The 26,820-nt window shown below is 41.7% G+C and overlaps 1 protein-coding gene across 1 annotated transcript; it reads right to left on the bottom strand.

Moving 5' to 3' along the window:
- Positions 1-154: 154 nt before the first annotated feature.
- On the bottom strand, positions 155-23,900 carry sh2b2 (SH2B adaptor protein 2). The gene is made up of 9 exons (XM_081371187.1): positions 23,761-23,900; positions 18,016-18,910; positions 15,038-15,139; positions 14,816-14,907; positions 10,581-10,681; positions 9,839-9,970; positions 4,047-4,252; positions 2,279-2,450; positions 155-1,400 (listed from the first exon to the last, which is right to left on the bottom strand). Exons 2-9 carry the CDS (start codon positions 18,877-18,879, stop codon positions 1,066-1,068), a joined length of 2,004 nt encoding a protein of 667 aa, XP_081227313.1. The 5' UTR covers positions 18,880-18,910; positions 23,761-23,900; the 3' UTR covers positions 155-1,065.
- Positions 23,901-26,820: the final 2,920 nt, after the last annotated feature.

The following is a 26,820-nucleotide window of genomic DNA, read 5'->3' as shown; positions in this document are numbered from 1 at the left end:
AAGCATGACTCCTGTGTAGACAGTATAAGTCTAGGTTTGGTGACAGTGAACTGCGGGAACACAACTAGTTCACATTTAACAACAAATGATCCGGTTAAAGGGGAAGTACATGCTATTGTGCTTCTGTCATAATTAACAGATGAGAACATGGAGGTCCTTGAAGCATGAAAACTGCTGAAACATCCGAGGTTCAACCACACGAGTGAACGAGCTCGGACAGCACACAAACCAAACACATGAGAAACAAAACCACTCGTCTTTAACGGGTTACAGTTCATGAGAGCAATGACTCATGGGAACATGTACTCAAACAGATGCGTTACTAGTCACTGGTTAAAACAATGACAATATTGTGAAGGTCAGTTGATTTCATTAATTTTACGGATGATGGGAAGAATGTCGTAGATGGTCCACAGACAGTGGGAATCATGTCAGCAGGAATGAGTTCTGCACGACGACGCACGTCACATCAGGACAGGAAATCGTACTGTATAAGTCAACAGAAAAAGAACATCCCAAAATATGTGTCCTAAATTACATGATATTAGAATAGCGGTGAATAAAAGACAAACATAATTCAAATATGGTTAGCATGAAGTTTGAATTGCTAATAGACACTTCAAGAATAAAAATGAAGAACTGACAGACTGCCGATGGCTTATGAACGCATCTGAAACCATCAGTTAATCAACTCTGTTGTCTACAGACTTCACACAGGCTATCCCCCAAGAACATCTACAGGTGACAGGTTGATGATGATGATGATGATGATGATGATGGGTGTATGTCGTGAGACAATCAAAAACTCCCTAGTCAGTTGTGCGATGTGAAGACATTTATCATCACTGAATGGAGAACATGATCGAAAACACACAACGACCAACTCAACATGAAAACACTGATAACAGATCACAAAACACCCAAACTTCTGAGTGCTAGTGTACATACATGAGGTGTGTTTGTCAGCACTGAACCTGGAATATCGAGTCCGAGCTCATCGTGACGTGTGTGTGTGTGTGTGTGTTGATAACGGAGCAGGACAGCAGCAGTGTGTGACTCTCGGCATCAGTAGAAGGAGTACTGGTTCTCCACAGCTCTAGTTCTCCGCGAGCCGTCGGTGTCGTGATAGTCTTCAGTGGCTCCGGTGGGATCCAGCAGTCTCTCTGCGCTGTTGCTCCGGCTGTGAAGACCTCCTCCTCCTCCTCCTCCTCCTCCTCCTCCTCCTCCTCCTCCTCCTCCTGCTCCTCCTGCTGAGGTAGGCTGGCCCATCGGAGACGAGGACGAGCTGGAGGACAGCGCCGGGTCTGAGGGAGCGCCGGCACCGGACAGCTGATGCGGAGACTGGCCCGGTTCTGCCCGACACACAGCAGCGTCACACCGCGGGACAGCAGCTGGGACATCTGTGCACACACACACACACACAATAATACCTGCACAACTTCAGGAAAGTGTGTTACTGGTGCATTTCAAACGGTTGACAAAATGTCAGTTGAAATTTAGTAGGGCTGGGTAAAAAATATAGATTTCTCGATTTTAATCGATTCGCATTTTTACGAACCGATATCGATTCTTAAATCCCAAGAATCGATTAGTCATCCTGTTTTCAGTTGATGAATGAATGTAACATAGTAGCGCGCATCCCATCCAATAAATCACAATAATCTTTGTGCTTTGTAACTATTGATATGAAACAAAGTCTCAAATTTCAAATTACGTCCATTTTCTTACGAAATTCAAAAATATAAATAGCGTTTTGCCGCTGTGGCGTGAGATCGCTCTAGAGAAGCACATGATCTTCTCTTCCGCCTTAATAACACCAGTTACAGTGAAATAAACATGAATGAGCTTCTGAAAGTGTGTTAAAAGATAGAGTACAACTTATCGAAGTCCGTATCATGTGACATGGAGTCGCCCAATCAGTGTTTCAGCCATGGAAAGACGTCAGTAAAACAGCTTGTAAACAATGTCATTACGTGTTCAGTCTATAGGTGTGCGCGTTTGAATATACATGTGTGCAGGCGTGTAGTCTTTCTTTATAAATTGACCTCACAAAATGACTTGTCTGGCCTTAAAAATGTAAAATACAGAATTTTATTTATTTATTTTTTGTAGACTTTTTAAGTCTGACTATGAGAGACTCATCATGGTCAGCTTGAGCAATAGTGCTGGTGATCACCGAACAGAGCCGTGACGGACAGACAGTAATCTACTGCCGCTGTTCAGGTGTTCGCTCCCCGTCACCTGTCAGTGTGCTGTGTGTGTTGTGCTGGACACACACCTGTGGGCGAGCGCTGGACCGTCACGTACGAGCGCAGCGTGATGTCGGTGGAGCCGCCCGACTCCAGAGGGATGGGGTGCGCGTGGAAGTGCCGAAGCATGTCGGACACCGTCTGGAACCATAGGTGATGCACGTGACACTGACCGCTGTCGTTCACAGACAACCGCAGGTGCTGCCAAACACACACACACACACACACACACAAATCAACTCAATAACAGGCTTCACAATCCTCATTATCACCACCACAACACCTCTAAGGCTTCCCAGACAGCAACAGTGTCGGCCCCGAGACTATGTTGCTGTCTGGCTTCACAATCCTCAATATCATCACCACAACACCAATAAATAACTCCAAATAATATTGTTAAATATTATGACAATTTAAAATGACTTTTTTTCTATTTTAATATATTTTTAAGTATAATTTATTCCTGTGATCAAAGCTGAGTTTTCAGCATCATTACTCCAGTCTTCAGTGTCACATGATCCTTCACAAATCACTCTAATATGAGGATTTGATGATCAAGAAACATTTATAATTATTATCAGTGTTGAAAACAGTTATTTACATTTTTATTTCAGGATTCTTTAATGAATCAAAAGTTCAAAAGAACAGCGTTTATCTGAAATAGAATCTTTTGTAACATTATGAATGTCTTTACTGTCACTTTTGATCGATTTAATTAATCCTTGATGAATAAAAGTATTGATTTATTTTTTATTTCTTTCCCCCAAAAAATTAAATAAAAATTCTTACTGACCCCAAACTTTTGAACGGTAGTGTTTAATGTTACAAAAGCTTTCTATTTCAGATAAATGCTGAAAGAATCCTGAAATAAAAATGTAAATAACTGTTTTCAACACTGATAATAATTATAAATGTTTCTTGATCATCAAATCATCATATAAGAGTGATTTCTGAAGGATCATGTGACACTGAAGACTGGAGTAATGATGATGAAAATTCAGCTTTGATGACAGGAATAAATTACACTTTACTATATATTCACATAAAAAACAGATGATTTACACTGGAATAATATTTCACTGTTTTTACTGTATTTTTGATCAAATAAACGCAGCCTTGGTGAGCAGAAGAGACTTCTTTTAAAAACAGTAAAATTCTTACCGATCTAAAACTTTTGACTGGTAGTGTATATTGTATCGCAAATCTTGGCTGCTTGATTTTTTATATTGTCGCAAAATGTAACTATATTATCATCCAGCTCTAATCAGCTAAATATGACTATAAGGCATGAAGGTATTAAAACATTAACATTATGATTTTCTGTAAAGCTGCTTTGAAACAATGTGTATTGTGCTATACAAACAGATCTGAAAGTTTGTTTATCTGCTTACAGCTGGTGTAAAGCGTTAGTTCACCCATAAGTGGTGTGTGTGACTGTGTCCGTCCTCGCTCACGGTCACGGTGTGGAAAAGAGCAGCATGAACATTCTGCTAAACATCTGCTTTTGTGTTCCACTGAAGAAAGGAAGTCACATTGGTTTGAAATGACATGAGTTTGAGTGAGTAAATGATGACACCATTAATGGGTGATCTAACCCTTTAAAGTTCATTCCCAGCTTTCCTCAAATGATCTTCAAAGCCACAGAAACCAGCTCATTATGACTGTCCTTTCATTCAGACATGGAGGACAATACTTGGACACTTCTCTCACACTCAGATTCATGCAGGCACCGTCTGAAGAACACTATGCTTCAGTGAGGTGTCAGGGGTCAGGGGTCGTGACCCCATGAAGGCTCACCTTGGCTTTGCCCTGGAAGTTGAAGGTGAGGACGTATTCTCCGGGACGCGTCTCGCTCTGGCGGATCACGAACAGCCCGTGACTGTGTGCTCCACCGGCGAGAACGAGCTGGGCCGCCCGCACCCGCGACAGGGTCCCGTGGAACCATGGGTAACCCGCCAAACTGGCATCTCCTTCCACGTCCCTTGGCGTTTCACCTGGACTTCCTAAATGACAGAAGCAATGTGAGTGTGTGTTTACACTGTTTTCAGACCTCAGACAAAGTGGCTCTAGGTGGGTAAATCAGCACCAAACCTGCTGGTCTTAAAGGTGCAGTAACTGATTTCTGAGATTCGCTGTTGAAAGTGGATTGGACTGAGCACCACAACACACTTGTAGCCAATCAGCAGTAGGGGGCGTGTCCACTCAAGATGGGGGAGGAGAGAGTGAGTCAAACAGCAGTAGGGGGCGTGTCCACTCGTGATGGGGGAGGAGAGAGTGAGTCAATCAGCAATACGGGGGATGTCCACTCATGATGGGGGAGGAGAGAGTGAGCCAATCAGCAGTAAAGGGGCGTGTCCACTCATGATGGGGGAGGAGAAAGAGTGAGCCAATCAGCAGTAAAGGGGCGTGTCCACTCATGATGGGGAGGAGAAAGAGTGAGCCAATCAGCAGTAGGGGGCGTGTCCACTCATGATGGAGTAGGAGAGAGAGTGAGCCAATCAACAGAAGGGGGCGTGTTCACTCATGATGGGGGAGGAGAGAGAGTGAGCCAATCAGCAGTAGGGGGCGTGTCCACTCGTGATGGGGAGAAAGAGTGAGCCAATCAGCAGTAGGGGGCGTGTCCACTCATGATGGAGTAGGAGAGAGAGTGAGCCAATCAGCAGTACGGGGCGTGTCCACTCGTGATGGGGGAGGAGAGAGAGTGAGCCAATCAGCAGTAGGGGGCGTGTCCACTCGTGATGGGGGAGGAGAGAGAGTGAGCCAATCAGCAGTAGGGGGAATGTCCACTAATGATGGGGAGGAGAGAGAGTGAGCCAATCAGCAGTAGGGGGCGTGTCCACTCGTGATGGGGGAGGAGAGAGAGTGAGCCAATCAGCAGTAGGGGGCGTGTCCACTCGTGATGGGGTAGGAGAGAGAGTGAGCCAATCAGCAGTAGGGGGAATGTCCACTAATGATGGGGAGGAGAGAGAGTGAGCCAATCAGCAGTAGGGGGCGTGTCCACTCGTGATGGGGGAGGAGAGAGAGTGAGCCAATCAGCAGTAGGGGGCGTGTCCACTCGTGATGGGGTAGGAGAGAGAGTGAGCCAATCAGCAGTAGGGGGAATGTCCACTAATGATGGGGAGGAGAGAGAGTGAGCCAATCAGCAGTAGGGGGCGTGTCCACTCGTGATGGGGGAGGAGAGAGAGTGAGCCAATCAGCAGTAGGGGGCGTGTCCACTCGTGATGGGGTAGGAGAGAGAGTGAGCCAATCAGCAGTAGGGGGCGTGTCCACTCATGATGGGGTGTTCAATTTTTTTTTAAATCACATACTGCCCCTTTAAACCAGGAACCACTAATTCAGATATTCAAAAAAGCTACATTTTCATGTGGTGATATTTGCATGAGGTTTCACATTTCTATGGGATGATTATAGTCTCAAAAAGATTAACACGTGTAAGCACACTTATTAATGAACTTGATACATGTTGCAGAAATGTTTTATCCATGCCTTTCAACTTGCGTGTGCAAAATTCAAAACTGAATGAATGTGAAGCAATTTGTACAAATAGAGACATTTTTGTGAATACAAATGTTTTCCTCTGTATTAGTGTATCATAGTTTGCGCATGCAACACAGAAGATGTGCATGTGTGGATCAGGTGACGCGTGCATTCATTGACGTCTCCTCTGAGTCGATCTCATTTGATTCATTTGGATTTTGAGACTTTCTTTTCGCGGTTTTTAAGCATTTCCCAACCCACACACAAACAACTACAAATGAATAGGCCTGGTGCTAATTATTAATGTGTGCACAACTACCCATCTATTTGACAAATTCACAAATGTGCGTCACTACATTTAAACTAATACAATACAACTTGTGTGTGCAAAATCCAAAATCACATGAATGTGCAGCATTTTGTACAAATAGAGACATAGTTGTTAATACAAAACCTCGATCTTGTATTAATGTAGGCCAGAATTTGTGCATGCAACAAGTAAGATGTGCATTTGTGGATCAGGTGACACGCGTGCATTCATTGACTCGTTTCTGAGTCGATCCTATTTGATTCATTTGGATTTTGAGACTTTCATTTCGCAGGTTTCGCCTCGCACGATCCACACACAGATGTCTGAGAAAACCTGCTACCACTAGATGGCAGTATTCTGCTAAAACAGACAACGGCAGCGTAATAAAGCGTTCTTCCCCATTTAAGACGCTTAATGAGAGTGATATTGAAGCACCAAATTTAGTCCTACCTTATTAATAAAGCATACTTTATAGAGGCAAACAGATTACATCAGATTATGAACAACACCCATAGAAAAGCACTATAAAACGCTCAACGTGCAATCGCGCGTTGCATGTTCAATAAGGTGTATAGGCTACTGAGTTTAAATATCACCGTCTTACTGCATTGACGTTAAGCTTTTTCTTTATAATATGCTCTATGGGAGGAAAACTATAGAGCCTACAGACAAGCGCCTATGAACGCGACGCGCGGCGTTTCATGTTAATGGCATTTTCCTTCCTGAGCCTGTAAAAAGAAGCTTAACATGAAATTCTGCAGTTGCGTTTAACTTTGCATGTGTATGGGAGAGAAACCGTCCGAGAGCGCAGTGAAGTACGTTTTAGGTTTGATATTCGCCGCATTTTCTAAAGGGACCATCTGCAAATTCCACTCACAGTCAAAAAATATTAACGTCCAGTCATTCATTCAAATGAATACTTCCAAGGTTGTGGTAAATGCCTAGTGGGCAGACTGACTTAGCCTAGTGTATGTCCAGCCAATATCCCGATTGAACAGTACGATTTTTTAAATTAGCCTACTGTAAATTGTTTTTCTATTCATGTTCCAAAGGTTGTATTGATAGTCAGGTGAAATGTTGCATTATTCACCTTTAGTAAGTCACCAAAAACCTGTTTGGTTAATTACAGTAATTTTTGTTAAAAAAAAAAATATTGTTTACTGTAAATAGGCAAGGGCGGTATTTGGACAATTCCACCTGTAAGCCAGTCTAGTCACTAGGAACATAGCCTACTACAGCCATTTTGAACATGAAAAAACCCTTTTAGTGAATTACAGTATTTTTCTGCAGAATACAGGCTACATACAGCACATGAAGTAAAGTAAGAAAGTAATTAAGTACATTTTATTTATAAAGCACATTTAAACATAGCAGGGCTATCCAAAGTGCTGAACAAAGTAAAAACAAATAGAATAAAGCATAGAAACAACCAAACAGAACAGGCAGAAACAGCATCAGGAGATCATTAAAATGCCAGGGAATAAAAATAAGTTTTCAATTTAGATTTAAAAATAGCAATTTAAAAATGAAGGGAAGACTTGTCCAAATTTTACTTGTAAATCCGTCTTACAGGAACCTTCTACAAGCTTTGGAATTTGAAAATGTCTGTTTTTAAATATTAAAAGTAATTTGAATGAAAACAAATTATGTTTTAACGCAGTGGAATTGGCCGACGTTCCCTTGTGCATCACGAGCCGTGGTTAGCGCGTCAAAGCATTCTCATGTACAAATATGCAGCTACACACGTAGGGCCAGTTGATTTTCAATTAATATTACATGTCGATATACAATGGTTGCATATTGTTAAAACTAATCGTGCTATAGTAAGACTAGCCTATAACAATGGCTTAAGGGTCAAGGGAAAACAAATGTACTGTGAAAATCGTCTTTAACATTTAAAAACAGACATTTTCAAATTCCAAAGCTTGCATACTATGTATATTATGTGTAGTCAGATAAAAATAAGCATATGAACGCAACTGCGAAACATTTTTTTTTAACAGGAAGGAAAATGCCATTAACATGAAACGCCGCGCGTCGCGTTCATATAGGCTCTTGTCTGTAGGCTCTATAGTTTTCCTCCCATAGAGCATATTATAAAGAAAAAGCTTAACGTCAGTGCAGTAAGACGGTGATATTTAAACTCAGTAGCCTATACACCTTATTGAACATGCAACGCGCGATTGCACGTTAAGCGTTTTATAGTGGTTTTCTATGGGTGTTGTTCATAATCTGATGTAATCTGTTTGCCTCTATAAAGTATGCTTTATTAATAAGGTAGGACTAAATTTGGTGCTTCAATATCACTCTCATTAAGCGTCTTAAATGGGGAAGAACGCTTTATTACGCTGCCGTTGTCTGTTTTAGCAGAATACTGCCATCTAGTGGTAGCAGGTTTTCTCAGACATCTGTGTGTGGATCGTGCGAGGCGAAACCTGCGAAATGAAAGTCTCAAAATCCAAATGAATCAAATAGGATCGACTCAGAAACGAGTCAATGAATGCACGCGTGTCACCTGATCCACAAATGCACATCTTACTTGTTGCATGCGCAAATTCTGGCCTACATTAATACAAGATCGAGGTTTTGTATTAACAACTATGTCTCTATTTGTACAAAATGCTGCACATTCATGTGATTTTGGATTTTGCACACACAAGTTGTATTGTATTAGTTTAAATGTAGTGACGCACATTTGTGAATTTGTCAAATAGATGGGTAGTTGTGCACACATTAATAATTAGCACCAGGCCTATTCATTTGTAGTTGTTTGTGTGTGGGTTGTGAAATGCTTAAAAACCGCGAAAAGAAAGTCTCAAAATCCAAATGAATCAAATGAGATCGACTCAGAGGAGACGTCAATGAATGCACGCGTCACCTGATCCACACATGCACATCTTCTGTGTTGCATGCGCAAACTATGATACACTAATACAGAGGAAAACATTTGTATTCACAAAAATGTCTCTATTTGTACAAATTGCTTCACATTCATTCAGTTTTGAATTTTGCACACGCAAGTTGAAAGGCATGGATAAAACATTTCTGCAACATGTATCAAGTTCATTAATAAGTGTGCTTACACGTGTTAATCTTTTTGAGACTATAATCATTCCATACATTTCTGACATTTCACCTCTCTACTCGCTCGCAGACTGTGTGAATTGCTCTCTAACTCTTAGGTCCTGTGTTTGCAGTTACTTTTACCTCAGTAAACAGTGTGACGTCAGTATTTCTTTTAAAGAATCCTTTGAGAAGCATCGAAAAAATCCTCATGAATTTTAACAAGTTGAAATTGAATCACTGAATCAAACTACTGTTCAGTGGACTCGACTGGTTGGCACTGTTGCCTTGTCCAAACACCCACACTTGTGGTCTTGGCCACTTGAGAGCGTGTGCAAGACTGTCCTATGTCTTAAAAATGCCGAAGTGCAGTGCCCTTAATGCACACTAAACCCACACTATCTCCAATAGCGCTTCGGAGCGGTATTCGAGGCTAAGCGTATCCCATCATGCATTATGTTCGGGAACTCGTGTGCCCAGAAATCGCGAGATGTCGAGGAAAACGTTCCACTGTAATTTGGTAGTAAAACATAAAGTGTTGCACATTTTATTGGTGCAAGGATGAGTATGGTGTGTGTAGAATATCAAAAAGAGTAATCAAAAGATCTACACACACTTGCAGTCTTTACGCCTACTTGAACACTTAGTTGGCCAAAAAGAGGAAATACGTCATGCAAGTGGTTAAGTGGTCAAGTGTAAAGACCGCAAGTGGGGTTTTGTGGACAAGGCATGTGTGTACCTGATGGTGTGTCCTCTGGCGACTGCAGGAACCGCTCTAACGGCACATGTGAGGGATGCTGGGTAACGGGCGGCTCCTGGCAGTGCTGATCCGCAGCGACAGAGCACAACCTCTCAGACCCCCGATGAGAACCTGAACAACACATCCAGAACATCAACACAATCCTTCTGTCTTCAGCTTAAAGCTGCACTGTGTCATTTTAGCGGCATCTAGTGGTGAGGTTGTGAACTGCACCCAACAGAAGTTACGGTGGTCGACAGGAAGTGATGTCGTCGTCTGAGACAGTTAATCAATGAGGTTTCTTTACAAAGATACATTAAGAAATTATGTTAACTTACTTATTCAGTGAAACGATATGTTATTGCGAATATTATTGTTACTTGTTCATCATTGTGTCAGTGTTTTATCCGCTGACTTTAGCTATCGTCTTTGCACGAGGAACAACATAGTGACGAAACACGTTTGTCCATTCAGGGCCACCGTAGAAACATGTCGATATAAGCGGACCCGTGGTGTGTGTAGAGAGAAATGCCTCATTCTAAGCTAATAAACACATAACGGTTCATTATGTAAGGGGTTTATACACCACTCAAAACATAGTTATGTATATGATACTGCATTCCTGTCAACAGATCCTCCTAAATATTACACACTGCACCTTTAAGAAAGAGAAACAGAACGGGCACTGTGGGCGATGATGGGAAACACTGCTGAGCTGTATTGTGTGTGTGTGCAGTCGTACCGTCACACAACAGCTCGCAGCTGCAGGACGACACCAGCGTCAAGTCTCTGGGCGGCTGGACGAGAGCACACGACGCCAGCTCGATGTCATCGCCACTGTCCCTGAAACACACACACACACACACACAGAGTCTTTCCACGAGGGTTTCTTCTCTTAAAACATTCATCTGATGTCCTGGAATCAAGAGTTGTCTCTATGCAAGCATTGTTTTTGCCATTTTTAACACATTAATGATGCAAAGAAAAATGATAACACTTCATTTTGAACCTTGATTGAACCTTCATTCAAGGTTCATTAGTTGACATTAGTGAACTACCTTGGATAACATGAACTAAGAATGAACTGCACTTCTACAGCATTTATTGATATTAGTTCATATTCATTTTGACATTTATTAATACATTATTAAAATCAAAGGTTGTATTTGTTGACGTTAGTTAATGCACAAACAATGGACAGCTGTATTTTTATTAACGAACATTAACAAAGATTAATAAATACTGTAACAAATGTATTGCTCATTGTTAGTTCATGTTAGTTAATACATTAACTAATGTTAACTAAAGGCTGATTTATACTTCACGAGACGTGAACCTCCGCCGAAGTTAATACCTGTCAATGGACACCTCGAAGGGCATTAACCCGCTTATACCATGGTCACTTGCCAAATAACACATTTTTAAAACATTAGTTTATATTTTAATTAGTTTTACAATCGAAATCTAAAGTTTTTACAAACAATAACTTGGGTTTCCCTGGTTACGCCTGACGGTTTATCTAGCAACCGGAGATATTTATAGTCCGCTCAGCTCGTAGAACCCTTCAGTTTACTGCCGGTTGCTATGGTTACTCACAGCTGATGTAGCCAGCGCATTTATTTATTAATTTCGAACGGTAAACAGTCAGTTTCACCAGAACTCCTTTACTAGGTGTCCTCTATCACTTTTTAATGGACACCCTGCAGCCAATCAGAATCGAGTATTCACTCAGACCATGGTATAATGAACCTTATTGTAAAGTGTTACCGGAAAAACAATATAAGATTAAAAAATATATGATTTATTGTAATATATGATTATAACTTATATTATTTTGCTCCCTATGTTGAAAGTAGAAGTGAACATTTTAATTGTTTTAGTTATGATTATATTATTAATCAATGTCATCCGAAGTTTTGATCAACAAAGAAAAAATGTTTATAAGGATGTGTCTCCGGTTTCTGCACACAAATCAGTTAAAAAGAGCTTGTGTACACTGCAAAACAAAAACATTTAGAGATATGAAAACCAAGAAAAATGCCTAATAAAAGCATAATCATAAGCAGTGTGTTCAATAACAGGGGTTGTGAGTTAATATCAACTTGATAGAGAAAAGTTCAAAAGTTTTTCAAGACTTTCATACTTGTATGGGAGGTCACATGTGTAACAATCTGATTCCAAAAATGCAGTCAATAGTGATTTAGTGATCAACAATTGCTGAAAGGGAATTAAATTAACCAAAGTCAGTGGCCAAGTGCCCAACTATAATCATATGTTTAATTTATATAGCGCTTTTCCCAAACTAAACAACCTTTGTACATGTGCCATATGGTTTGTAATTAGTGAATATGGTAATGCTGTTTTGGTGTTGTTTAATAATCCTCTGGTGAGATATTGACTTTATTTGCAGTTGATCTCATCGAAGGCTGTGTGGCTGCGAGTCAGACGTAGTTGTTGTGTTTCTGTCTCTTCTCTTTTATCCTGTTCTTGTTGTTCCTCTTATCCTCAGTGATTCTGCTTGTTGACAGCAGGCGTTCATCACTAATGCTCAATTATCCCTTGTAGAATGAATCTACTTTATTTCACTAACTGCAACACTTATTCATTGCTTACTTTCATTGCTATATACTCTATATAGATTGGGACCATATGAAAACTGAGCAGTGTTTGTTTAACACTGAGGATTTTACAGCGTACGGTAAACATGTAACCATGCTATCTTTTCAACTCTTCTCAGAGGAAGCAGTGCGGCTTTGGTTTAGTGTTAACGAAATGCTGCATAAGACTCAAAGAATTGTCATGGCCAGTCAGTGTGCCTCCTGTTTTAGTTTGTGTCCCGTGATTCAGATGTACTGTGTAATGCTGCGTTCACACCAAACGCGAATAGAGCGTCTGGCGCGAGTGATTTCCATGTTAAGTCAATGTAAAGACGCGGTTACGTGCATCTGGAGGTCCTGCGGTGTGAATGAGGCGTTTAGCGCGACACGGTGGACGCGAATTCACCTCGTTCGCGCGACTGACGCGAACTGAGCATCTGCCGCGATACGCGCAAATTATTTTATTTGGTGCTTTTTGTGCATTCACACGTTCGACGCGAATTCGTGTCTTACGCCCGAGTTGAAAAATCTGAACTTTGGCGTCAGTTTGCTGTTCAGTTTATAATGTTATTTTATATGTTTGGCCTCAATACATTATTTTTGTAATATGACTAATGCCTGGTGTGGCACAACAAAGAAAATCTTTTATCATATAAAAACTTGATTTCAATATATGAGACATTCATTTTGTATTGAATGCTATTTATTCCATATCTAAATCCAGATTATATGAAACATTATTATTCTAATGTAAAGACAACCAACATACTATAGTGTATAAGAACATAGTTCGTGTCTGGACAGTGTTGTGTGAGAAAAAAAATTACAGGACAGGTTAATTAGTTTTGGAGGCTGGCTCCATTTATCATCAAAACAAAAATAAATGACAGATTATGTGGGTGAGGGCGCGGGTGATCCTCGCTCCGAGGCGGCACAACAGGTCCTCAAACTGGGCGCGGGACAGGCGGAAGCACCGCTGATAGCGGCCGTCATCAAGGCGCAGCTCCTGGAGCAAATGGGGAAACTCGCCAAACTGGGTTTGCCTCCGGAGGGTCTCGGTGCAGTGGCGGCTGCTGCTCTTTCAAAGAGGGGAAGCTCATTTTCGGCCTACGTCATAAAATTCCATCATATTGTCCATTTATTTATACGTAAATTCTACGTTCCTTTTCAAGAAAATGCTCTGTGACCCTGTCGTACAACTAGGCGTCTTTTCCAGTGACTTGACCAGTGTCCTCTCAATGGCCAGCACAGTTAAATATAATTGTATAAATGTAATAATATAATAAAGGTATAAATAATAATATAATAAAGTATAATAATAATTATAAATAATAAAATATATATATTTTTTTTATTTAAATAATAATTTTTTTAATTATTACTAATAATAATATAAAAAAATAGATTATAATATAATAAAGATATAAATGTATAATTGTGTGAAATGTATTATGAAAATTGGCTGGCAATTTCGACAAGAAAATACCAAGAAATGGGTTGCAGCAGTTTGACTACACTTGCAAAGTCCGCGATGGGACTGAGCTCGAACAGCTTCAACATCAGCGACTTTATATTGTAAATCGCTGTCAGTCAATAGGAGACGCAGCCTTTCGACAGACCCTCCAATCATCACGCAGAAGCCGGAGTCCAGGCCAGCCCACTCCTCATTCACTCCCAGAGACGCTGAGCGTCCGCGGGTGGGACATAATCGCAGCATTTATCCAATGACCGCCTAGTTTCGAAGTGCTGAAAAAAACTGTTCAGAGCAGCTCCACTGAAGTCACGGACGCTGGGCTTCAACAGGGAAAAGCACTGTGACGCTACGGGAATGCATGAGAATCGAGTCAGCCGACCTGCTGTATGTAACTGATTCTGAACCAACTCGTCTTTGAGATGAGCGTGTTCTAACGCACTTTTAGTCAATAAAATGTTAACACAATAGTGCATATTTGACCATTAATTTTTTGACATTATAGGGGAAGCCGAGCTTCCCTTGCAGTCTTAAAGAAATCCCCACTGGTCTGGTGAACCCGAGTACAGCGGAGATGACCCCTACGCCGATGTTCTGCTCTCCAGAGAAAATACGAGCGGTGACTCTCTCGATGAATGCTCGATCAACATCAGCCATCTTGCAAACAGACAACCGCCTAGCACTTGCCCCTCCCACAAGAAGCGGATTTCGCATCAGACGCACGTCAATTTCGCTTCAAACTTTTGCTTTTTACATGCGTCAATTTCGCTCTGGACGCGTGAATGGTTTCAAAATGCGTGTCCAACCAGACGCGGTAGACGTGAATTTGACGCGCTATTCGCGTTTGGTGTGAACGCAGCGTAAAGGTGTGAAGTGAAGGTGTGTCAGGACGCTGATGACTCTGTTTACCCGGGGTCTATGCAGTCCTGGATGTCTGCGACCCACGAGTTCTTCTGCAGAGAGTCGATGGTCTCCAAAATGTACTCGGCACCGTTTTCTACCTGCAACCCACAAGACAACACCACAGTTTGATCTGACAACACTGATCTAGATGCAGTAGGCGACATCCTTGCATTTCCCAGAGAACAGCTACATATCTGATGTGTGTATGAGAGTATGAGATGATGTTACCTTGAGCACAAACGTGTTGTCTTTGTCGGGCATCTCCAGAGGCATGGTGGTCCTCACCTCCACGATAGCAGACAGAGGGACGCTCACTTTGGGTTTAGATGACTACAAACACACATCAGCACAGTCAATGCCGTTCCAACACACACACACACACACACACACACACACTGCCAATTAGGGCTGTCACTAATGATTACTTTGGTAATAAAGTAATCGGTCGATTATTTTTGACGATTAACCGAGTAATCAGATAATATTTTTGGTAATAAAAATAAACCTAAGCAAAGAACTTTATTTGTCTCATTATTATTATGGATATTAAGTCATTTTAAAGTGTCAAAAGCAAGTAATCATATGGTTTGATAAAACAACACTTAAAATACATTATATACTTTGTGTAAATAAATCATCTTAAATTATGTATTATAACAAATGCCTAAAGTGTTGTTACACTTTACATCAGGATCAAATCCTTGTTTAATATTAGCCAAACGACATTTAATTCAGATTTTCACTCAATCTTTAATATTTGTCCACTTCTAGGCCAAAGATAGAAATACTACAGCCACTGTAATTTCCTGAACACAAACATGTTTTGATGTCCACATGTAAACTCAGAGCGAGGGTTTAAACGTTTATTTTGAAATCGCGACGAACAGTTCGCATATTTAGAAACATATTGATGTATTCACATAATAAAGATTATTGCAAAAAATATATAAAAAAACGAACAAAACACAGCAGGCATGTCAACTGGCCTGAAACGGGACATGATTACTGTGAGCCCTGTATTTCAACCATCACTTCTTAAACTTCTGGTGTTTACATCGGCCGGTTTCAGTGATTATAAGACGAGGTCTCATGCAAGGAAAAAGGAAAACACAAGAATCGTCAAACCGATTCTCTCTGGATGGGCTTCTGTATCTCACACGCTTCTGGCTGTTGAGGCGATCTCACTGACAGTCAGGATATGATACACTGCAAGCATACACACTCACCCTCTATTTTTACCCTATCTTTAGTTTGTTCAGGAAGAGGAAGTTATTACTACCGCCTTGAGGGACTAAAATTGCTCTGAGACCAGCTTCCCAAAATCCCTTTAAACACATCTGAACCCAAACCAAAATGAGGGAAAAGGATTTTAAGAGGCCGGATCAAGGGAGTCTGACTCATTTTAATGAAGAAAACATTTCTGCTAACATATGTGTGTTTCATCTGTGCATTCATGAAGCCATCTTATGCCTGATAGCAACACTGGAGTAACTCAGAGTTAGAAGAATAAACTCAACTATTAATGAACCACAGCCACTGTCCTCATGCCAAGCAGAATCAAACGCCTCAGTCTTCAGTTACCTGACGAATATCACCATCTCAGCCTGAGACGGCATGTCGACACTGGAAAAGCACTTTTGCTAGCGTTACTCTACTTCTGGCAGTAAGAGCACACAAGTGTTTGCCATCAGTTCTTTTAAAGAAAAACTGTTCTCTAGAGTTGAAGTCCATCAAATCTTTAAAAGATATAAAAACAAACACAAAGTTAATTCATTCTTTTCACACCAGTCTACGACTGTGGTAATCCCTGTCGGATAATCCCACACCTGAACACCACCATAAGAGCAGTCTTTTCCTGGCTAAGGGGACGGTTTAGCCAAAGGTCTGTCTACATGAGAAGACCCCAAAACTAGCCAATCTCTAAACCTTAACCCAGTGCTTCTCACATTTATTGGATGATGCTAAAATTGCTCAGACATCAGCTTCCCAAAATCTCTTTTTGTTGGCTTTTCAAAGTTTTTTCAACTAAAAGAATGAAGTTTACATCAGTTTACATCATTAAGGATCAGCTCACCCTGCTGAACACTCGTTTGTGACACTGCCGTCTGGCAGATACTGTTGCATCCAATCACGGACAACCAGACTGACGATAAGCTTCTATCCTCAAGCCAGACTACTGAACAACACAGCGACACTTCACACACTCAGACACTACTTACAGCATTTACCATTTACTATATAGTTCTACTATTTTGTTAGTATTTACTGTTCTGATGATTTAATAGCACACTACTTTTACTATAGCTGCATTTCCATTACATATTTTCTAAATGTCGATAAAAAACTATTGCGAAATGACAGCGTTTCCATAAACCGATGTTCTCTCTCACAAAAAGTCATTCCAAAAGTCATGGCGAAGGATGTTGGTGGGTTTATGTAAATCACAGCCACCGCACTAGCTATTATTATTAATGGAAAGAGACGTAAGCGTGTTATCCAAGCATTAATGGCAAGGAAAGTTCCTGTAATACTTTTTAAGAGTTTAATGAAGAACTCTGTCTCATCTTCTGTCCAAACATCGCTCGCCTTCTTTAAAGAATGATCGACTGTTACGTACGTCAGGTGACTGTAAATGTGGGAAAAAACTTTCCATTGCAGTTTTGCGAAATATTCCTTTTTCGAATTGCCTGAGAAACCTCCTCAATACGAGCGTAAAAACTTTTATGCGATATATGGGAGTTTTTGCCAAATTGACGTGTTTTCATTATATTTCATTTCATATTTTCAATGCACAATTTGAGCAATTTGAAGGGTAATGGAAACAAGGCTTTATGCCATTGCCCACTACTGTTTTTTTTATCTTATCTCAACCGTTCTCATCTAAATTTTTGATTGTTTAAGTCTAATACGAGCCTGTACCTTCATTGTCTGAATCTGAGCCCCGTCACAAGCTCTTCGATGGCCAGTTTACCCTTTCAGTTGTTCACTTTGCCCATGCAAATAACAGATTAAGATATATCCCAGACCGCAAACATAGTGTCGGCCCGATTCCAGCAATCCACGTGTACCAGACGTGAGCCGAATCTGGGCCGACACTATGGGGATGCTGGTTATTCTTCCCCCAATCCATACACTTGCTTACTAATGTCACACACACACACACACACACACACACACATCAGGGCTTTATAAGAGAGCTCTTGTACCTTTGGTGGAACGTAGAACTCGAGCTGGAACTTCTCTCCCGTGTCCAGGCAGGCGCCGGCCGTCTTCCTCAGCAGTAACCGGCACTTCTGCCACTGTCCCGCCCCCATGCAGTGAGTGTCATCGGCCACCATGTAGCGGAGCGCGCCCTCCCTCTGGATCTCCAGCAGCTCCACCCGGTGGCCCTGAGAGGCCCGCGGCAGGCGTAGCTTCTGGCTCCAGTGCTCGGACCCCATGGCCTCGGCTCCGTTGGTCCTCCTGGAGCCCCCCGAGGGGTCCGGCTCTGGGGAGGCCCTGCGGTGCCAGATCTCCTTCACCCCGTCCACCACGCTCAGACTCATGTTGCGCAGGGAGAAGCCCTTCTTGAAGCGCGCCTTGCGACGCCCCAGCGACACGTCTTCCGAACTTCTGGACTGGCTCACGGATGGCGTCTTACGGGTTGGCGTTTGCTGCTCCTGTCCGCTGGCTCCGCCTCCTCCGCTGTCCATGCTATCCAGCGACTCGCTCGACGCCCCCACGTCTTTGCGGCGCTGGTAGAGGTTGTGGATGAAGGGTAACGTGCAACTCTGTATGCCCACAAAGGGCACGATGCTGTACTGAGGAGCGGAGGAGTCTCCCGGAGAGCCGAGTGCTTGAACCTGGTCGAGGGCCGCAGAGAAGCAGGTCAAGAAGTGTTGCGCGAAGTGTTGCGAGAAGCTGGCGTCAGCACCGGGCGAGTCGTAGCAGGGGTTCTCGCTGATGAAACGCCGGAACTTGTAGGCGAAATCTGCGGCGGAAGCTCGAGCGTGAAGCTCGCAGAACTCCTTCCAGTCGGGCCGCGTGCAGGAGTTATGCTCCGGGCTGCTGGGAGCCCCGGCGCCGTTCATTACTAGGCCATGCCAATGCCCCGGCAAACCACTGGCACACAGACACAGACAGAGACACAGGTCAGTAAAACAGAGAGTGTCACGGCCGGTCAGATGTCTGAGCGCAACTGCAGTGGGACAGTAATGCTGCTAGAAAAATCGGCCCCTTCAAGTCTAATTGATTATTTGGCGTTTTGAGAGCCTGAAACCGGGTCCCAGAGGGAATAGGCCTAAAAACGACACCCTTGCGTTTTCGTGTGTACAGCCAATCCGTGTATGTTGTGAATCGATGATGTCATCACCCCACGTGTCGACCGTAGTCAGACGCCGCTATAACCGCAACAACTGCGGACCTCACGCTTGTGTTCGTGCCTCTTTCATTTCTTTATTTATTATTTACTTGAATGAATTTTTCTTTTACTTCTTTATTTATTTAGATTTTCCTTCTTATGCTATGATGCTTGTCTGTTGTCTGATTAAGACATTTCATATTTTGTACCAGGCCAGTTATGGTTGTTAAATATTGTTCTTGGTAAAAAAGAAGAAGCTACTGAGCCTATTATTATTATTGATTACAGGGCGCAAGGTTTATGCGCATGCTCCACGTCTTCTTCTCCGTTTTTAGTGCATCTCTGTGGCAGAATTACAGCGCCACATACTGGTCTGGCATATATACTACATTGTTTTGAGTCGGTTTCAGTGGTTTTGTGTGTTCGCAGATATTTCTTGAGAACGAGGGAAGAAAAAGATCGGATAGGGAAAGCTCTGGCTTCGTGTGGATGTGGCCTAAATTTGGTCAGTCCAATCAAATCACAGTTTTTGTAGATCAAAATGTATGTAGCTTTTTTACATACAAGGATAGTTCTTGCATGGGAAACAGTTTTTTTCCCCAATCTTCAGAAAATCTAAATCAGGGCAATGGTTTGGTCTTATGTTATATCCACCATGCCCCGAGGGTATCCGAGCAGTCTGGGAACAGCGCCACCTACTGGTCATGACCTATAACAAATGTCAGAATATGGCTGAATACGAAATCGCCCCCTAAACCCTCGTTCACGATTCCCTAGGTTAGTCCACTAATGTCATTTACTTGAAGGAGTGAATAAAAACGAGTGAGTGAATTCAGTCGTTGAGCGCACATCGGTTGTACACTCATTATTGGGATTGAATAAGTGCACTCAATTATGTCCACTATGGTTTCGGACACAACTACTAATGTCTGTTCCCTAGGTTAACGACCTTCGTGAAGTCGGCCCCCCACCCAACGCAAAACGTCGTCAAAATATGATCAATCGTTTGTGCTGTAAAAAGTTTCGTTTGTGTTTTTTAAATATTAAAAGAATATTTTTAGGTCATTCTGAGGTCACTCAGCCCCCCCCCCCCCCCACCCCACATGATCCAAATTCATTGATAATAACTGAACACAAAATCAACATTTTACTATGATTTCTGAAGAATCATTGTGACATTGAAAACTGGAGTAATGATACAGAAAATTCAGCTTTGACATCACAGGAATAAATTGCATTTTAATTAGGCCTATATTAAAACAGAAAATAGCTATTTTAAAGTGTAATAATATTTCACAATATCAGTGTATGTTTGATAAAAAAAAAATCAGCCTTGGTGAGCTTAAGAGACCTTTAAAAATAATAATAATAATAATAATAATACAAACTTTTGACTATAGGCCTACACACACACACACACACACACACACACACAGCCTATGTATGTATAAACACAGCAAACTGATTATGGTGCGTGTATTTATGACAATGTTCATATTATGTCATTAACAAAACAATATACAGTAAGTAAAAACTCTTACCTTGGAGTTTGTATTACATTCCACACATCCTGTGCTCCGCAAACCCGACGCAGCACAAACTAAACTTTTACCAGCACAAATGAAGCACAAACAAACAAGACTATTTTGGGTGAATTTGGATCATGTGGGGGGGGCTGATGAGTGACCTCAGAATGACCTAAAAACATTATTTTAATATCTAAAAAACCGAAGCAGCTCAAACGACTGAGCATATTTTGATGACGTTTTGCGTTGGGTGGGGGGCAGCCTATGTTTATAATAGATTATGTTTGTGTTTTTAAAAACATTTAGGCTAAATCAACCAAATGTGGTCGGAAAACTACAATCAGAGAAAATCCACCACAAACACACATGAGCATCTTTACTTGCATGAGGGTAATTTTCCATGCAAGTCAATTTAATGTGGTTTTGAAACATGTTGTTTAGATCATAATTCACAACAGCAAGAGATATATATATATATTTTTTTTATATATATATATATATATATATATTTTTATTACACTTTTGCAAGTAGAAGCACTATTGTCATGGATGGTCATAGCCTTGGTTAATATTGACACTAGTATTAATGTCATTTTTAAAACGCTTCATATAAAAATGAAACTGAGAAAGGAAAGTTTCACCTCGTCAGAACATCAGTGAATGAAGCCTAAATATGAACATGATCATATAAGATCTATTATATCTGAAGATACTTATGACTGCCAAAGCAGGACTGTATTCCTGCACTGATCAAAAACACATTTTGGATGCTTGGAAGTCTAAAGGAAATGTGTGCAATATCTGAAACAACATGATGCCGAACCCACACTACCGAAATGCATCGACCACAGAACATACATGCAACACTTACTCAACATGCATTGAGTAAACGTTACAGCATAGAGACACAGCAGAAGAACAGCACAGAAGATCATGTGCAAGATCATGTTAACCAAAGCATCTGCTCTCTCGGCTTGAGTGACAGCTGTATTTATCTATTTTCTACATCAAAGCAAGTTTGTCATGCTAAATAAATGCACATCCCTACTATAGTAATGAGTTTACTGTACTGGCCGTGTTATGTGACTAAGCCATATATAGCCTATGTGTTATTAATGCCTGTCCTGACACAGACACACAGCGCTCTCTTCTCTCTGGACAATCATAAAGCAGAGAATGACACCGACTGCAGAGACACACACACACCAGCATCTGTCTGAGAATAAGACAAGAGAGTTACACTGACACAGAACAGCACAGCACCACACACCAACACTGCTAAATATTCACAAAAATCGGACCTTTAATTGAAACATTTGGAAGAATAAACATGTTGCTAATGCTAACGCTGTATTTCGATGGTCCACTTCAGACATGAAGTAACTAGAAGTCATTAGAGTATTAGTAGACTGTCTGATTGATATCTGCGAACACTTTATTGTGATGCTCCCGGCAGACTATCAGCCGTGTGTGAAGTGTGTCAAAGCTCTCGGGGGACACATCCTAATAATACACAGTTTTTTATGGCGGCGGCTATTTACACCAAATGAAAATAGCATATTTTCTTAGCGATATATTCTATGTAAATATACTATTTGCACCTCAGTATTTTCCACATTCATGAGTCATTTTGGTGATCAAAGATGAGTTTTAAAGGATGAAATGATTGACTAAATGTGTCTTCAGAAGACTTGGATTAAGCCGCTCCGTATGGGTTTATTTTACCATCGCTTCATGAAGGTTTTGAAGCATCACCAGTTTCTGGTGAACTAACACTTCAACATCTCCAGTTGATGTAAACGTCCTCATTATTGGCTAAAATGAGGAAAAGAGGATTTCAATGACTGAACTATTCACTATTTACTTAACTTTGGTGCTCCTGGGGTGTTTGACGACTGTATGAATCTGGCCCGTGTGTGTCTCCTCATGTTTACAGCCCGGTGAAACAGGACGGCATGGCTTAGCCAATAAAACACACTTCAGCTAGATTTCTCCTCAAGACTCTTTTGGGTTAGGTTTTTGTGAATATATTCTGAAAGATTAATAGGAGTTTGTGTACACACTCATGCTTGTGTTTGACAGAAAATAAGTCATGGAAATGTTTACTTAGTGGATATTCAAGTTTACTGTCGAACTTTGAAAACACTTTTGGAGTAATATGAGGAAGGACCTCAAACGCCGCTGAAAACAGTTCTGCCCCACTTTCTGCTTGATTTTGTTGCACTAGTCTAAATTAATATTTACACACATTTTATTTACAGAAGTGACAAAATGTCAACTGTATAATTCTTAAGGCCCTTTCACACTGGACGCGATTTTGACGTGTAGTTTCTACGTCCTCGAATTATTAGAGAGACTATATTGTTTATACTTGTAATAATGAATTTGTCAAACCATTTTTTTTCACCATGTGTGTGTGTGTGTGTGTGTGTGTGTGTGTGTACTGCGAAAGCTAAAAGGTGATAAATTGGTGAATAACTAAAAAGAAATAGCAACCAGTTACTGCATATCAAACACACATTTTCATATTGAGCATAGTGTCAATTTAACCTAAAATCTTGGTGCTGAAAGGCGTCCTTGTGTGCAGTGGTGTTCTGGGTGTTTATGTTATGGCCCCTCAAACCCACAGAAGGGCCTTGTGTGTGTGTGTGTGTGTGTGTGTGTGTGTGTGTGTGTGTGTGTACAGTGTGTTTATGCATCACTTGATTATTCCAGGTTGTCTGTTATTGTGTGGGTGATGCATGATGCTGTGAATCTCTGTGAATGAAGCCGGTGCACGAGGCCTGAATCAATAACACACACACACACCGCGCAACACTATGCACTGTCCAGATGATGACCGACACTGAACCAGAACCAGCGACTGACCCACTATAACTGCTTGAATCATCTCTTCCTCCACATTAACGCGCTGAAACGCACACTGGACACACACAGGTAACGCAGCGCATAATGAGTGTGTGCGAAGGGCCGTTCATTCAGGACGCGTTCTTCTCCTTGCGCTCCGACTCGCGTTTCTGAACGCGTCCTGTGAACGCTGCGCGCTGAATCATCATCATCATCATCATCATCATCATCATTCTCACCTCCGTTAAATGCGTCACTGCATGTGAGGCCAGTGCTGTTAATCCAGGTCCATCGCCGCGGGTTTGTGGAGGAGTCCAGCACATCGCATCGCTGTATCATCCATCCATCCAGACTGGTACATGACGCGTCAGGCGCGCGCATCTATTCTCCAGGCAATGCAGCTGCTCTTAAAGGGGAAGCGCGCGATTTCTGATTGGCCCTTAAATGGGCCACGTCATGAAGTCATCGGTCACCATTGAGTGAAGGTGATTCAGAGCATCCTCCTCCTCCTCCTCCTCCTCCTCCATCAGGCCTGAGACTCACTGGGATCACATCGCATCATGAGTGGACACACACACACACACACACACACACACACACTGCAGCTGCTGCTGTATGTGGAGATACTGACTGGAACACCATATGCTAATAGGCTACTATACTGTATGCTCTCACTATAATACAGTAATTGTAAGATAAATATTATGTCCAAGTCTTCTTAAAAAAAAAAAGTGGCCACTGCATGATGTTTCATTAACAAAGTTTGGGAGGAGCATGTTCTAACGATATATCCAATCAACTCGTCATCAGCAATGATCACATCTAATCACATCAGCCTATAGTCACTCTAAAATGGCTGGGTTAAAAACAACCCATTTGGCAACCCAGCGCTGGACATAACACATGCTGGGTTAAAGTAACCCAGCGCGATGGATTACACATTTTAACCCAGCAGGTTGGTTTGAAAAATTTAACCCAAATTTAGCTCATTTTGACTAAATGCTGGGCTAATTTTTACCTCATTAATGGTTATTTATATTTACTTGCAGTAAATGCTATTTATATGAAACTAGAGTGTCGCTGACCGATGCTGGCCTTTCTCCTGGTTTCATAGACCTCTTGTTTTTGATCAAATCATGAGGTGTAAATCCAGCTTTTAATGTTGTTTATGTGTCTATGTGGTGTTTTTAATATGCTTTAACTCAAAGCATGTGTAAATTCATAAGTCGACAGCATTGCTGAGTATTTCCTCCTTAAAACTGCAGTGAACCAAAGACAGTCTCAAACACACGCTTTGAAATCGCTGGTGTTTCTGACGTCACAAACTACCTTATAACCAATCAGATCAATGTGTGATCGTCAACCAGTGGATCTCTGAGCTGAGTGAGTGAGTGGAGGCGGGGCTCATATTTGTTTCCCATATAGTACATTTGAAATGAATCAAACCCAGATCAGTTGAAGTAAACCATAAGGAAACGCTGCAAGGGACCTCAGTGTTTTTGGTGTCGATCAAAACTCTGAGATCTGAGATCGCACACGCATGCTGTCTCGACCCAAGAGCGCACACACACATATTATATAACAGTCTGCCTTGAATGTCAGTGTGAAACGCTGAGCCGCAAAGGACTGTGGGAGGAGAGAGAATCCACACGTTCATAAAGACACACGTGCTTTTCTCATCATACGACACACACAGATTCATGGGAATGTGCTCAGTGTCTCAAACACTCGTCGTACTCTGTGTGTGTGTCGACTGAAGCCAGAGTCTAGCTGTTACTCACTCTCATGTGAAATGTGTTGTTAGAGATTCATTCACTGAACCAGACAAGAATAGAATAGAGAAGAACAGAGCGTCTGAGACGTGTTCATCATCCCACGGTACCACCTCAGTCTCAGATTTCACATCAAACATGCTGCAGGTTCAGGGAGTTACAGACAGAAACTGCTCAGATTAAACACGCAAGAGTGTGCAGTCAGACTGATAATCTACAGCAGCAGACAGTGAAGATCAGGGTCTCTGGCGTCGGGCGCACTGATTGGCCGAGTCGGGTCACATGGGCCGAGAGCTCAGTCGCAGGGAATCAGATGAACTGAGACAGCATAGATGCTGACGGGGAGCAGAGGTCAACAGAGCGGGTCACCTGTGCTTTCTGAAACACTACGGCACTGCCACGCCTCCTTCAGTCCACACACACACACACACACACACACACACACTGCCGCGGGTCAGACAGAGGAGGGCTCGCACTGCTCAATGCAATTTACAACAGCAACAGAAGTGTGTGCAAATGATTTGAACAATTCAGTCTGTTCATTCAGATCTCGTATAGTATATATATATATATATCTGCAGATCTGCTCCAGTGTCATCATCACGTCCTTCATCAGAGACACTGGATCTTACCTTCATCATCATCATCTTCATCATTTACATTTACATTTCTTCATTTAGCAGACACTTTCATCCAAAGCGATCCATGATCACGTGTGTTTCATGTTTATTCTCACACCTTCAGTTCCACTAATGCTCACAAATCTGTTTTTATAACAGTAAAATCTCTTTTCATGTAGTCGTGTTATTATATTGTGTCATGTTTATCAAAATAAAACTGATTAAAAAAAACATAGACCCCACTACATTGGTATATAAAGGTACAATATTTAAGAATTTTGTATCAAAATATCCAAAAACCACTTGCACAGTGTTATATATTTCTTTCGATTGTGTACTTCCATTACCGTAAATGTTTCCAAGAATTTGTACATTCAGATAAATTCACAATTTTAAATAGTGCCCTCAATGACGTAATATCCGCGTTATCCCTGGTTTCCGCTAGTACTGCCATAGTAACCATGGCGACAGACGTGGACAACGTTACGTCTAGCGGCGCGCTCACGCTGTAATATCGTTCAGACATTATGGACCATGGCAAGCAAACTTTGGGACAAAAGGAGAACTAAAACGAGGATCAATATCACCGTGGCGTTTCCGAGATGCCGAGAGCTGATTAGTCCGTGACAGACTAGCTTACAGCTAGTCTTATATAGCCAACAAGCTAACACATAGAATAACATTATAACTTTCAACACACTCAAATGCAGTTTAGTGTGATAGTGTAGAGCAAGTGAAACAGCGTTGCGTTCCCTCACAAGTTTCATTCGTCTAATAAACTGCCCTGTGTGAGTATTATTCACCACTTGCATGTAGTTCGGTAGAATGAAATGTCCTCATTCCTTTATATCCGCGGGACTCGCGTGTGGCGCTGAGATCTGTCTCTCATTAGCACTCGCGTCCTGCT

The sequence above is a fragment of the Scardinius erythrophthalmus genome (assembly GCF_964197995.2).
Source record: "Scardinius erythrophthalmus genome assembly, chromosome: 7".
Taxonomy (NCBI): domain Eukaryota; kingdom Metazoa; phylum Chordata; class Actinopteri; order Cypriniformes; family Leuciscidae; genus Scardinius; species Scardinius erythrophthalmus.
The sequence above is the reverse complement of the archived record's forward strand: the minus strand, read 5'-3'. Positions and strand labels throughout refer to the sequence as shown.

Excerpts from the sequence above, each read along its gene's own strand:
- sh2b2 (XM_081371187.1), bottom strand. The coding sequence starts at position 18,879 with ATGAACGGCGCCGGGGCTCCCAGCAGCCCGGAGCATAACTCCTGCACG. Across the intron at positions 15,140-18,015 it reads AGTTCTACGTTCCACCAAAG|TCATCTAAACCCAAAGTGAG; the intron begins GTACAAGAGCTC and ends GTGTGTTTGTAG. Across the intron at positions 9,971-10,580 it reads CTGCGAGCTGTTGTGTGACG|GTTCTCATCGGGGGTCTGAG; the intron begins GTACGACTGCAC and ends TGTGTTGTTCAG.